Consider the following 14,719-nt stretch of genomic DNA (forward strand, 5'->3'; position numbering starts at 1 on the left):
AAGCATTCATATCTGTAAACACACAGGCCGTGTGGACATAACCTGCCCAAGGGACAGGATGGGGTGCTAAGGGGCTGAGCTGACCAGCCCCCTTGCTGGTAAAGGCAGGTACAGTGAGGATACCAAGAGTGGGGCTGGCCTTGGGACCTAGCACCCTGGTACCCAGCCAAGGGCTCTCACCCACAGGAAGAGCAGGTCAGGGAAAAGGGCCTGCTCCTCCAGTGAATAAAAAGATCCACCTTGGGGTTCTTTAAAGGGGCTAATGTCTGTAGGGAATATTGGTGACTCACTTGGGAGGGCCTAGAGTGTAATGACTAAGAAGACAGACTCTGTAGGTGGGGTGCCTGGTTCAACTCCTGGTTCCACCACTTACTACCTCTGTACTTTGGGCTTGTGTCTCAGCTTCCCCATCTGTAAAATGGGAATAATAATAACCCACATCATAGGCTTATTGTAGGAATGAATCACAATGTACATAAAATGCTTAGCAACTTGGCTGGCCCATAGTAGCTATTCTATATGTATTTGCTATTATGAATAATAATCACCAGAGTTCCTGTCATGGCTCAGTGGTTAATGAACCTGACTAGCATCCATGAGGACGTGAGTTCGATCCCTGGCCTCGCTCAGTGGGTTAAGGATCCGGCGTTGCCGTGAGCTGTGGTGCAAGTCGCAGGTGTGGCTTGGATCCTCCCTTGCTGTGGTGTAGGCCGGCAGTTGTAGCTCCAACTTGACCCCTAGCCTGGGAACCTCCATATGCCATAGGTGTGGCCCCAGAAAGAAAATTTATGACACTACTGACAACAAATACTAATATTTTTTAAATGAAGTATTAAAATAATCATATAACTATTTAGGGGAGAAAAATACATTCTCCTCTACCCTCCTAGATTCTTCAGCTGAGGGAGCCTTGGAAATTAAACTGAAAAAAGACAAATTTGCAAGAGAAAAACAGAGTTCACTCATATGTGCAGTGTGCATACACAGGGGAGAAACACAGTAATGAAAAACTCAGAGGGAGTGGTTAGAACTTGGGGCTTAAGTAGAACTTCTCTTTTTTTTTTTTTTCTTTTTTTCTTTTTTCTTTTTTCGGCCTCGCCTGTGGCATGTGGAAGTTCCGAGGCCAGGGATCAAATCTGTGCCACAGCAGCAACCTGAGCCACTGCAGTGACAGCCCTGGATCCTGAACCCACTGTGCCATAAGATGCTTATATAGCATCTTAACAAAGAACAAGCATTTATAGAGAAATGACAAGACAAAGGAAAGGGGGTTGGGCTTTTAGGCGAGGTGGGAAAGTAAATACATGGGGGGAACTAATGGAAGATAAATATTTTAGTTAAGGGTTGTTATGTAGATTCCTCTTGGTGCCATTAAAAGCTCAGAGTTGTCTCCAGTAATTAAGTCTAAGAACCATCCTCCTCTTCCTGGCACAGGAGAGGGAGACACTTTTACAAACAGAAATTTATGCCCTGCTTTTAGGTAAACTGGGGCGGGGGAACAAAGATGTTTTTTGGCATCTGCTGTTTTACTTTTTTTTTTTTTTTGCTTTTCTTATTTATTTATTTATTTTTAGGGCTGTGCCTATGGCCTATGGAAATTCCCAGGATAGGGGCGAATCAGAGCTGCAGCTGCAGGCCTACACCACAGCCACAGCAACACCAGATCTGAGCAGCCTCTGCAGCCTAGCCAAAGCTTGTGGCAATGCAAGATCTTTAACCTGCTGAGCCAGGCCAGGGACTGAACCCACATCCTCATGGAGACAGTGTCGGGTCCTTAATCCACTGAACCAGTACGGGAACTCCCCTAAAATATTTTTAAGTAGTTTTATTTATTTACTTTAAAACAACTGTGGCAAGATATAGATAACATAAACTGTACCATTTTAACCATTTTACATGTACTGTTCAATGGCATAGCCATCACCACCATTGAGCTCCAGAATAGCACTTTTACATTTCAAATGTGATTTTTTTTTTTTTTTTTTTTTTTTTTTTTGGTCTTTGGTCCTTTTAGGGCTGCACCCGCAGCATATGGAGGTTCCAAGGCTAGGGGTCTAATCGGAGCTGTAGCCACCTGCCTCCGCCAGAGCCACAGTAACGCGGGATCCGAGCCACGTCTGCGACCTACACCACAGCTCATGGCAACACCAGATCCCTAACCCACTGAGCGAGGCCAGGGACTGAACCCAAAACCTCATGGATCCTAGTTGGATTCATTTCTGCTGCACCAGGACGGGAACTCCTCAAATGTGATTTTTCACGTCCCTTTTCCAGAATGGTCCATGGCATGGGGACCTATGTCGGTACTGACACAACTGTCTGGAAAGAAAAAAGTGGAAGGACCAGCCAACACACACGCACCTGTGTCTCCAAACCAGTGGAAGCGGCCACCAGCAGCCCGGGTGACTTCCCGGTAGGCGGCGGCCGTGTCGCTGCGGCTGGCATAGCAGGCGGGCGGTGTGGTGTCCATCTGTGCCTCGCCCACGTAGAAGAGACACACGTTCAGCTGGAAGTCGCAGCCCCCGAAGGCCTCCGCCACGTAGGCGCTGAGCATGCGCTGTGGGGAGAGGGGGAGGAGGACCCCACACCTGAGGATTCTGGGAGCCGCTGGTCTCCGCTCAGTTCAGCCTCATCGCTTTCTTTCTTTCTTTTTTTCTTTTCCTGTATTTTTACGGCTGCACCGGCGGCATATGGAGGTTCCCCGCCTAGGGGTCCAATCAGAGCTGCAGCTGCCAGCCTACACCCCAGCCACAGCAACACAAGATCCGAGCCACCTCTGCGACCTACACCCCAGCTCACGGCAACACTGGATCCTTAACCCACTGAGCAAGGCCAGAAATCGAACCTGCATCCTCATGGATACTAGTTGGGTTCTTCACCCACTGAGCCACAAAAGGAGCCCCTCTTTTCTTTTGTTGTTATTGTTTTGGCTGCACCTGCGGCATGCCGAAGTTCCTAGGTCAGAAATTGAACTCATACCACAGCCGTGGCAACACTGGATCCTTAACAACTAGGCCACCAGGGAACTCCCCTAATCACTTTCCTGAGGACATACCGTGTACCCTGTCTGGTATGTGGCACTAGGATGGAAAGATGAAAAAGCCTCCGTCAATTTCTCTGGCTTCACAGGGTGTGGCGGGTGAGGTGGCCTGATAGTCCACTGACACCAAGTGTGGCCTGTAGACCAGCAGCCTCGACATCCCCTGGGAGCTTGTTAGAAATGCAGATTCTCAGGGCCCAGGTTTAGACCTTTGGATCCAGGTTTAATAACACCTGCATTTTTTTTTTTTTTTTTTGCTTTTAAGGGCCATACCCTCAGCACATGGAGGTTCCTGGGCTAGGGGTCCAATCAGAACTACAGCTGCTGGCCTATACCACAGCCACAGCAATGCCAGATCTGAGCCGCATCTGGGACCTATAGCACAGCTAACGGCAATGCCAGATCCTTAACCCACTGAGTGAGGCCAGGGATTGAACCTGCATCCTCATGGATACTACTCAGATTCGTTTCCACTGCGCCACAGCAGGACCTCCCAACACCTGCATTTTAACATCCCCAGGTGATTCTTCTGCACAATAAAGTCTAGACTGGAAAAATCACGCTGGAGAAACCAGTTGCCCAGCACCCACCCCGGGGAAGATGTGGGATCAGGAAGGCTAAGAGGTGTCCAGGATGTGACCGACTCACCACGTCCTGGTCGGGGATGCCCCCTGTGAAGAGATAGATGCCCTGTGATTGCTGTTTGTCTTTGTCCTTGAAGTCCACTTCCACGGCCTTGCGCAGGGCGCTGAGGACATTCCTGCTTCCCTGACACCGCAGGCTCAGGACCCATCTGGTAGGCAGGGAGGGCCAAGCTGAGGGTGCCATCCAGAGGTCCCAGAGCAGGGGGTCGGGGGCAGGCCTTGAAAGGTGACCGTTTTCCAATCCATGCCTGCCTCTATCGGAGGGCAAAGATTCCAGAAAGCGCTCCTTCCTGGAGGAGAGAGGGCCAGAGCAAAGAGCTGCCCTCAGACACAGGGGGCCACCTACCGCCAGGCGCTTTGTAAGTTGTCATGGCTCGCAGCAACCATCTCGGGCCTCCAACTTTCAATTGTGCTTCCGAACCTTGGAGCAAAGGAAAAAGAGGACTTGTTCTTCGGGGGAAACATGCCCCATAAATGTGCCCCAGCCTTTTGGGCTCCCCAGGATTTTAGCAGGGGGCAAACTCCCAAAATGTTAGGATGACCCTGGCCCAGGCCAGCCTTGAGACTTCCCTGCTGGTCATGCCATGTCCCCCTATATTCACCGTGTGAACAGAACGGGGACCCTCAGCTGAGCACAGACCAGGACCAGTTGTGCCAGACTTCCCTCCTGATGGGCTGAGGGTTACCCCTCATCTCCCTTCTCTCAATGAACCTCCCCATCCTCCAGGGAAGGAGGCCGTCTCCCTTTTCAGCTCCCCCAGCCCTGATTCAGCCTCATGACACAGCTTTCACTCTGTACTCTGGCTCTTCTTTTGAATACGCGTCAGCTCATTTTCCACATGAAACAGAATCTAAATCCTTGAGAAGAGGATTTATCCAGTTTATCAAAGAAAAGGCAGCTCCTCTCTGGTTCAAGAGCAGTTCCTCCACCTGGGCTCTTGACGTCCCCACCGCCAATCTCTTCTGAGACCTTGTCCTACAGTGACCTCCTCCCACACACGTGCCCAATGTCACTTCCCTCATCCCTGTTGCCTCTCGTCTACCAGGGCCCACTCCACTCTACTAGCTACTTCTTCTTCTTCTTCTTTGTTTTTTCTTTTTAGGGCCGCACCCGTGGCATATGGAAGTGCCCAGGCTAGGGGTCCAATCGGAGTTACAACTGCCGGCCTACACCACAGCCACTGCAACGCAGGATCCGAGCCACCTCTGCAACCTACACCACAGCTCAGGCAATGCCAAATCCTTAACCCACTGAGTGAGGCCAGGGATCAAACCCAACACCTCATGGTTCCTCGTCGGATTCATTTCCACTTTGCCACAATGGGAACTCCTCCCTCATTCTTTTGAATAGTTGCATAGAATTTTAATGCCAGCATTATTTTAACCAATTTCCTTTTTTTTTTTTTTTTTTTTTTGTCTTTTTCTAGGGCCACACCCACGGCATATGGAGGTTCCCGGGCTAGGGGTCTAATTGGAACTGTGGCCACAGGCCTGCACCAGAACCACAGCAACGCAGGATCCGAGCCGCATCTGCGACCTCCGCCACAGCTCACGGCAACGCTGGATCCTTAACCCACTGAGCGAGGCCAGGGACCGAACCCGCAACCTCATGGTTCCTAGTCAGATTTGTTAACCACTGCGCCACGACGGGACCTCCACCATCCCTAAACTCTTGAGAAGCTCACACTCTCTGTGTTTATCTTCCACTTCCCAGCTCTGTCCTACCTGGTACATCTTCTCACCATCCCTGCATCCCCTACAGCCACACAGTGACCACAGCCTGTGGATTCTACCTCCCAGCGCTGCTCATAGGCATCCCTTTCTTTCATTCTGCTGCCTTGGCTCAAGCCCACTCTACTCCACAACATACTATACTATATACAATCTCTACTGCTATGTTCCTAGGGGAATGGGACTAGTGACTCTTCTGGTTGAGCAACGTGGGACAAGGCATACGAAGCATCGCTGACCAAGGACTGGCTACCCTGCCTGCTCACATCAATCCGTGCCCTTGGCAGGGCGGTTGCACCACTTATCTGGACAGGAGATGCCGAGAGGAGACACATACCCCTTGGCCCTCCCCGCACGTTGTTTCTGCCACGGTTCTCCCACCACCAGCCCTTTATAAGCAGAGTGCCTGCTCACAGTCGATGCTGATGCCCCCTGAGCTCAGCTCGTCCATTTCAGATGCCCTAATAAATCTCTCCAGCTTTAACGGCTTGGCCTTGTACATTCCTCCCTTGGCAAACCTAACGTGACTATATATATACACACACACTATACTATTCTATATATACTCTATATTATACTATATACATTCTATACTCTATCCTATGTATATGCTATGCTCATCTAACCTGTCTCCTTCTCTCTATTACACCCCTTCAGCTCATCCTTCAGCTCGTGGCCTGAGTGTTTCAAGATAGTTACCTCACTTAAAATCCTTCCAGACTTATATGTCCTATAGTATAACCCCCCCCCCCAGCATGGCCTGTGTAAATCCTCCATCATCTGGTGTTTTATTTTGTCACGTTCCATCTCTCCCTCTCATCCCCTATTCACACCGATGGTCCCCCAAAGTCCTGTGGTATGTCACACCTCTGGGCCTCTGCGCGTGCTGTTCCCTGTACCTGGAACGCTCTTTCTTCCCTTTCCCCCATCACTCCCATGTGCTGGGCAAACACCTACGCATTTGTCAGGACTCAGGGAAAGGGTCACTTCCTCTGCGAAGATTTCCTGACCTCATTCTACCCAGTGGAAAGGACTGACCTTGCCTTTGACCCCTCACAGTCCCATATCCCGCCTTCTAATTACTTCCTCAGAAAACATTTAATAGCACTTATATATGAACATACTGGAGTTCGCATCATGGCGCAGTGGAAACGAATTCGACTAGGAACCATGAGGTTTCGGGTTCGATTCCTGGCGTCACTCAGTGGGTTAAGGATCCAGCGTTGCTGTGAGTTGTGGTGGAGGTCGCAGATGCGGTTCGGACCCCGTGTTGCTGTGGCTGTGGTGTAGGCAACTCCGATTCGACCCCTAGCCTGGGAACATCCATATGCCGAGGGAGCAACCCTAGAGAAGGCGAAAAGACAAAAAAATAAAAATTAAAAAAAAAAACCTGCCTCCCACTACTAGGCCATAAATTCCTTGAGGACAGGTATTGTTTTAATTTCTGTATCCCTAATGCCTAGAATATAAGGATGGTGCATGGCAGGCTTTTAATAAAATTTGTTGAATGAAATGAATTGATGGATGGATGAGTGAATAAAAATATTGTCCAAAATGCTTCTCTAAGCATTTTTTCTCTAATTTATTAGGGAATGATTAGGCTCTGGTGTAGTTTAATATAAAATTAGTAACTGCTGACTATTTAGGTTTAGAACACTCCCTATTTGATGTGCATTTGGGTAAAAAAGGTTTAAATATATAATTATATATAATTATAGATAAATTATATATAATTATAGATTAAAATTGTATGTACCTATGTATATAGAACTATAACTTAAATATATATAGTATGATATATAGGTTTTATATAATAAATTTATAGTTAAATCACATTCCAAATTAAAATTTAAAGTTTATACTTAAAATTTACGTATAAAATTATATATAATTTAAATACATATGGTTATGTAGTTGTAATTAATTAATTTTCCTTTTAGGGATGCACTTGTTGCATATGGAAGTTCTCAGGCTAGAGGTCGAATCAGAACTGCAGCTGGGACCTATGCCATGGCCACAGCAATGCTGAATCCAAGCCACAGCTTGTGGCACCACAGGATCCTTAACCCACTAATCAAGGCCAAGGATCAAACCCACATCCCCATGGAATGCCCAGTTTTAATTTACATGATATATAAACTATAATGATAATAAATAATGGGAACTCCTGGTTTGAGGTTGTATACACTTACAGATAATTTTTAAATACCTAGTTTTATATAATTAAATCATATCATGTCAAAGAACTATATAAATACATATAGCTATATATAATCTATAACTCTATATAGCTACACCTACATATATTAAAATTTATACCCGGAATTCTAAATGCTTGAAACACTGTGGCCTGCTAGAACTGAGCTGGAAACCAAGCCTGGGGGCGCTTTTCTCTTTTGTGTTTATTGGCTAGGAAGCCAAATGGGGCAATGGGCTGAGTTACTTGATCTTGGCTGATGGAGCAGTGTGTTTTGGGGCCGCTTATCACCTTGGCCCCTGCGGGACTGTCCTGCCACCCTTTAATTATTCAATGCCCCAAATAAGATCCTGCAAATCAGATAAGCTGAGGGCCACCCTCGGAGGCCAGGTTGCTCATACATCCGTGGTCCAGCCGCAAGCCTCAGCCCAGGGATGGCGTCCCGGGCCCCTGCCCTCCCCACCCCAGGAGGGGGGCGCATACGCAATGATGTTGAAGCCGTCCTTGTTGGACAGTTGCTCCTCCAGCAGAAGTCGCAGGGAGTGCTGGATATGAATAATGTACATGGAACTGGTTACCGAGATATCGAGCAGCACAACCACCCTAAAAAGAAACACAAGCTTTAAGAGGAGAACCGAATCGCTCAGCTAATGTGTATTTTGTTCCATTTTACTATTTAACGTTTTTTCCAGGAGCGTTTTGCCTGCCAGATTCACAGCTGGCCAGATCTTCTCCATGGTTTGAGGTCATCACAGGTGGAATGACAACAGTAGCCTTGGGCAGGGGTGGGGTCAGGAGGGTCTGTCATGGAATAAAGCCTCAGAGCAGAGAGGGCCTCAGGGCAGGGCTGCACCCCTTGATTATCATACATTTCCTTGGTTTAAATCCCATTAAATATCATTCAATATTATTATCAGTTGGGGTGTTTTAAATCACATTCAATATCATTCAATATTATTGTCAGCTGGGGTCTGTGAAGAGCGAACTGAAGCAAGCCCAGCAAGTGAGATGGGGGAATTAGGTGTAAATGGGCCTCTGGGGAAATGTTTCTTTTTATTTTCTCTCTCCGTCTTACGACCTCTAGCACCACTCAGCCTTTTCCTACTTCAAATCTTATATTCCCATCTCCTTCCCCCCATTCTCATTTGAGGACCACTATGGGTAGCAAAAGAAAATCCACTGGATATAGAGTCAGGAGACCTGGGTTCAAGTCCCCCTTCCTGTGTGGCCTCAGGCAAGTCGCAATACCTCTCTGATCCTTGGCATAAATAACTATAAACCATTTATAATAAGACTCATCATAGGGTTGCTTTGAAAATTAAATGATATAATAGATGAGTAGTTTTACTAAATATAATACTTGGTAAGTGGTAATGCATCAAATTTACTATGGAATAATGATGGTTACAATGGATACCTATCGTTTCTCCCTACTGAGCATCCATGACTTCTCACGGCAGGCTCTTGATCTTTTGAGGGGTGGTGGTGGGGGGTCATCTCTGTCTCTAACAATCTTTTCTTTTTTTTTCTTTTTTGGCTGCCCCACAGCATTTGGAGTTCCCAGGCCAGAGATCAGATCTGAGTTACAGTTGTGATCTTCGCCGCTGCAGCAATGCCAGATCCTTTAACCCAGTGTGCCAGCCAAGGGGTCAAACCTGTGTCCTAGTGATACAGAGACGCCGCCAATCCTCTTGTGCCCCAGCAAGAACAGTCCGTTTGAGTTGGGTAGAGCTTTAAGCTTTAAGAGTGGCCATTTGGGAGTTCCCGTCGTGGCGCAGTGGTTAACGAATCCAACTAGGAACCATGAGGTTGCGGGTTCGGTCCCTGCCCTTGCTCAGTGGGTTAATGATCCGGCGTTGCCGTGAGCTGTGGTGTAGGTCGCAGACGCGGCTCGGATCCCGCGTTGCTGTGGCTCTGGTGTAGGCCGGTGGCTACAGCTCCGATTCAACCCCTAGCCTGGGAACCTCCATATGCCGCGGGAGCGGCCCAAGAAATAGCAACAACAACAACAAAAGACAAAAAAGACAAAAAAAAAAAAAAAAAAAGTGGCCATTTGAGCCCAGGCAATCAGAATATCAAACCCTCCTGGCCTAAGTGAGCTATTGCTCATGCATGGGCCTGCTCCCCCAGCCCCAGGAGTGCTAACCTGGCAGAAAGTAAGTTAGGAGCTTTGGGTGGCTGTCTTGTCACCTGGAAGGATAAGCTGGCCTGAAAACAAAGCCAACAGAGAGGAAAAACAGAGCTGAGGGAAGGAGAGAGTCCTGACATGCATGAACCTCTGGATCAAGCCATGCCTGAAGCCACCTATCGAATCGACTCTAGAATTTTCAGTTGCCTTAACCAGACTCCCCTGATTTGTGTAAGGCAGTTTGTACTTTGTTTCTGTTGCTTTTTAACAGTAAGAATCCTGAGTCACAGAGTGATGCTACTATTGATATTCAGGGTGATGGTGGCGACTTTTTCCTCCAGGGGTTCTGCTGAGTGATTACTGATCCTTAACCTAAATGATGGTTTCTCATGCTACCAACAAGGAACTCATGAACTGGATGACTGCCGTGTCACACACAAGACCCACGAAGGACAAGAACACTACTTGGGGGAAGGTACCTTTTTTCACAGACAATGCCCCAGATTCTTCTGCTGGCCAGGGAGAGCCACTCAATCCGTCTCTCATACATCCGCATGGCTCTGCTGAGCTGTTTCTGCAAACTCATGGGCCCCACACAGTGAGTGACTGAGCAGAGGATGGCGGATTAAGGGGTGTATGGGGAGAGGGGTGGATCCCACCTGGTCTCTTTTTTTTTTTCTTTTTAAGGCTGGGCCCCACCTGCAGCACATGGAAATTCCCAGGCTAGGGGTTGAACAGGAGCTGCAGTTGCTGGCCTGTGCCACAGCCACAGCCATACCAGATCCGAGCTGCCTCTGTGACCTATGCCACAGCTTGCAGCATTGCCAGATCCCTAAACCGAGCGAGGCTGGGGATCGAACTCGAGTCCTCATGGACACGTATGTTGGGTTCTTAACCAGCTAAGCCCCATCAGGAACTCCGCAACTTGGCTTCTAAAAATGGTGTTTCAAGGCAGCGGGTACAAACATTCCACTAAAGCATGGATGCATCTGCCACAAGACCAGGAAGGGAAGAGTCAAAGTATGTCATTGCCTCGAATGGGGAGGAGGTGAACTTGACCCAAAAGATTAGAGGCTTGGGTTTGAGGCATCCAGGCCCCTGCTTGGGGAGGAGGTAGAGAAAGCTCCGGAGGGGCCTGTGGGTGGAGCACAGTCTCTGTGTACAAGCAGGAGTGCAGTCAGGGGCCTGGGGTCTCCACATTGCATGCTGCCTTCCCCCCCGTCCCCTCCCTGCAGCTGCCACTGACCTGATACTCGTACAGGAAAGGCAGGTCCACGTGGATATTCTTCACTGTCCCGTCATGCCATTCAAACTGCACCATTGCCTTCTGCCCTCAGGTGTGGCCAGGAGGGGAAAGGGTGAACAGAAGCTCAGGTGGGGAAGAATTTTAAGTTGAGCTGGGGACTATTCACAATAGCCAAGACATGGAAACAACCTAAATGTCCATGACAGACGATTGGATTAGGAAGATGTGGTGCATGTAAACAATGGAATACTACTCAGCCATAAAAAAGAACAAAATAATGCCATTTGCAGCAACATGGATGGAACTAGAGGCTCTCATACTGAGTGAAGTACGTCAGAAAGAGAAAGACAGATACCATATGATATCACTCATATCTGGTATCTAATATCCAGCACAAATGAACCTTTTCACAGAAAAGAAAATCATGGACTTGGAGAACAGACTTGTGGTTGTCAAGGGGCAGGGGCAGGGGGAAGGAGTTGGATGGATTGGAAGCTTGGGGTTCATAGATGCAGACTATTGCCTTTGCAATGGATAAGCAATGAGATCCTGCTGTGTAGCACTGGGAACTACATCTAGTCACTTATGATGGAGACTGATAATGTGAGAAAAAAGAATGTATACGTGTATGTGTATCTGGGTCACCATGCTGAGCAGTAGAAAATTGAGGAGTTCCCATCGTGGTGCAGCGGAAATGAATCCAACTAGGAACGATGCATGAGGTTGGGGGTTCGATCCCTGGCCTCGCTCAGTGGGTTAAGGATCCAGTGTTGCCGTGAGCTGTGGTGTAGGTCACAGATGCAGCTAAAATCTGGCATTGCTGTGGCTCTGGCGTAGGCCAGTAGCTGTAGCTCCGATTAGACCCCTAGCCTGGGAACCTCCATGTGCCGCAGGTGCGGCCCTATAAAGACAAAAGACAAAAAAATAAAAAAATTTTAAAAAATTGACAGAATACTGTAAACCAGCTCTCACGGAAAAAAAATAAAAATCATTATATAAAAATAAGTAAATAAGTAAATTGAGCACTAGGCTCTCCAAATCAGAGGCAATAGAGGGAAATGGGCCCGTGGCACATCTGGGGGCAGGTCAGGCCCCTTCCCCACCTACCCAGCCAGGCCCTCGCCTTGTCCAGAGCTGGCAGGCAAGGGCCTTCAGGATACGGTCCCCTGAATAAAATGTGCCTGATGGCAAGGTAACTCCCTTCTCAGGAGGCTCTTCCAAACATCAGAGTCTTTATTACAAGATATGGTTGGAGGTTTGGTAATAGCTGAGTCGGAGACCTTAAAAGTACTAGCCATGGGTTCTTAGGTTTGGGAACCCAGATAAGCCTTGGCGGACACTCTGAAAGTCAGGTCTGTTCATTTTGTTCTTTCGTCCTCCACCAAGCCGTCACATCTGTATCTCTAACGATCACGCCATCCACTTAGTTGACACCCCTGGGCTGCTGGAATCAGACATCCCCACACTCGTCCTTTTCTTCCCTTCTTCCATCTTTCCACGGATCTTTCTTTTTTCTTTTTTTTTTTTTTGTATTTTCTAGGGCTGCACCCGCGGCATATGGAGGTTCCCAGGCTAGGGGTCTAATCAGAGCTGTAGCCTCCAGCCTATGCCAGAGCCACAGCAACGTGGGATCTGTGACGAGCACCACAGCTCACAGCCATACCAGATCCTTAACCCACTGAGCGAGGCCAGGGATCAAACCCGCAACCTCATGGTTCCTAGTCGGATTTATTAACCACTGAGCCACGACGGGAACTCCACGGATCTTTCTATTCACCCCTTATTCCTTCCTTCCATTTCTCCATCCTATCCCATCATCCATCCTTCTGTCTGTTCACATATCCATCCACTCATCTATCTTTTCACCTTCATCACCATGTCAAAGCATTTCCACTGGGGCTCAGTGGTAACAAACCCAACTAGGATCCACAGAGGACGCAGGTTTGATCCCCAGGCAGTGCAGTGGGTTAAGGATGCAGCATTGCCCGTTCCCAGATCAGGGACTGAATCTGAGCCGCAGCTGCAGCAACACCAGATCCTTTAACCCACGGCACCAGGCTGAGGAGCAACCCCTCGCCTTCACAGTGACCCAAGCCACTGCAGTTGGATTCTTAATCCACTGTGCCACACTGGGAACTCCAAGAGTTTTTTCTTTTAAAGGGCTCTCTCTGGTGGGGATTGGACAGGTAACAAATAAAAAAAATTAGCATGTCATGGGAGCACAGCAGAGGTTCATACGAGGTACGATGAGGCCACAGAGAGAGTGTGTTCTGACTGGAATGGAAGAAAACCTTCATGGATGAGGTGCGGGGCCCAGCCTGCTCCCTCTTATCCCAGTTTCCCAAGTTTCATTCTCATGTCTTGGAAAAACAAAAGTTAGGAGTTCCCGTCGTGGCTCAGCAGAAACAAATCTGATGAGCATCCATGAGGATGCAGGTTTGATCTCTGGCCTTGCTCAGTGGGTTAAGGATCCGAATTGCTATGGCTGTGGCGTAGGCCAGCAGCTGTAGCTCCGACTGGACCCCTAGCCTGGGAACCTCCATATGCCATAGATGTGGCCCTAAAAAAAGACAAACAGTAGTTAGAGTAGATGTGATGAGAGTTCTAGAGTCCTGCTTGGAAAGCCAGCATCCCACCCCAGGCCCTCAGGCCCCTGTGCCCTGGGCTCTGCCTTATGACTTTTATTTCCTGAACATTTCAGAAAGGAAATGCCCTGAAAGACTGGGCAGGATGCTGAGTCTAGGTTACCTCGTGGATAGTGGATGATACTGTTTTCTGAAGAATAGGCACGAATTCCTCCACTGGAGAGAACGCATTGGGTGCCAGAACCTGATAAAGGCTTAGCTTCTTGGCTGTAAACATAAGCAGTGGGTTTGAGGCCCTCCTCATGCGGCCCCCGAGGATTTGTGCCTTTTGGTCAGTCACCCAAGCTCGGGATTCTGCCTTCTTTGGGGATTTACCTTTCAGGCTATTGGTCTTTAGCCACTCTGCAGAAGTCTTGTCCAAGTCTGGGAACGCAATCGTGAGGGGGTCTTCATGCTTCGGGGGTTTAGGCAGAAGACTCATGAGAGGCCTTTTTGCAATCTCTGTGGAAATCTAAATTTTTTTTTAATTTTTAATTTTAATGTAGACAAAGTTACCATCTTTTCCTTTACATTTTGCACTTTTTGTAGCTTTTTCTTCCTTCTTTTTTTTCTTTTCTAGGGCCACACCCACGGCATCTGGAGGTTCCCAGGCTAGGGGTCTAATTGGAGCTACAGCTGCCGGCCTACACCACAGCCACACCAGATCCGAGCCATGTCTGCGACCTACACCACAGCTCATGGCAATGCCGGATCCTTAACCCACTGAGCGGGGCCAGGGATTGAACCCGCAACCTCCTGGTTCCTAGTCCGATTCATTAACCACTGTGCCACGACGGGAACTCCCTGGAAATCTAAATTGAAAATGAAAAATCATCATTACATGATCATATTTTAGGGCTGGAAAGTTCACAGTCTTCCCCACCCAGGGGAGCATCTTAAAAACATTACCTGGCAAATTAAAGGCAGTCTGCCTTTCCCTCCCATCATCCCTATGGCCTTCTCTGGAGATTTCTGGAATTTCCAGAAGAGAGATGTCTCCAGCAACTGACATCCTCTTTCATTTATCCATCTTCCTCACCCCTTCTCACTTTTTTTTTTTTTTCTGTCTTTTGTCTTTTTTTAGGGCCGCACTTGCCGCATATGGAGGG

At 48.1% G+C, this 14,719-nt stretch overlaps 1 protein-coding gene across 5 annotated transcripts in view; it reads right to left on the minus strand.

Annotated features, from left to right (window-relative positions):
- Window positions 1-14,719, minus strand: part of VWA3A (von Willebrand factor A domain containing 3A) — a 68,747-nt gene that overhangs the window by 23,406 nt on the left and 30,622 nt on the right. For all 5 annotated transcript variants that reach the window (XM_021086489.1, XM_021086487.1, XM_021086486.1 and 2 more), the window contains 8 exons: window positions 13,947-14,082; window positions 13,735-13,838; window positions 10,987-11,067; window positions 10,220-10,314; window positions 8,096-8,215; window positions 4,031-4,105; window positions 3,689-3,833; window positions 2,362-2,557 (listed from right to left, as the gene is read on the minus strand). In XM_021086489.1, coding sequence (XP_020942148.1) covers window positions 2,362-2,557; window positions 3,689-3,833; window positions 4,031-4,105; window positions 8,096-8,215; window positions 10,220-10,314; window positions 10,987-11,067; window positions 13,735-13,838; window positions 13,947-14,082 — 952 coding nt within the window. The remainder of the gene's footprint in view (window positions 1-2,361; window positions 2,558-3,688; window positions 3,834-4,030; window positions 4,106-8,095; window positions 8,216-10,219; window positions 10,315-10,986; window positions 11,068-13,734; window positions 13,839-13,946; window positions 14,083-14,719) is intronic.

Source organism: Sus scrofa, chromosome 3 (genome assembly GCF_000003025.6).
Source record: "Sus scrofa isolate TJ Tabasco breed Duroc chromosome 3, Sscrofa11.1, whole genome shotgun sequence".
In the NCBI taxonomy this organism is placed as follows: domain Eukaryota; kingdom Metazoa; phylum Chordata; class Mammalia; order Artiodactyla; family Suidae; genus Sus; species Sus scrofa.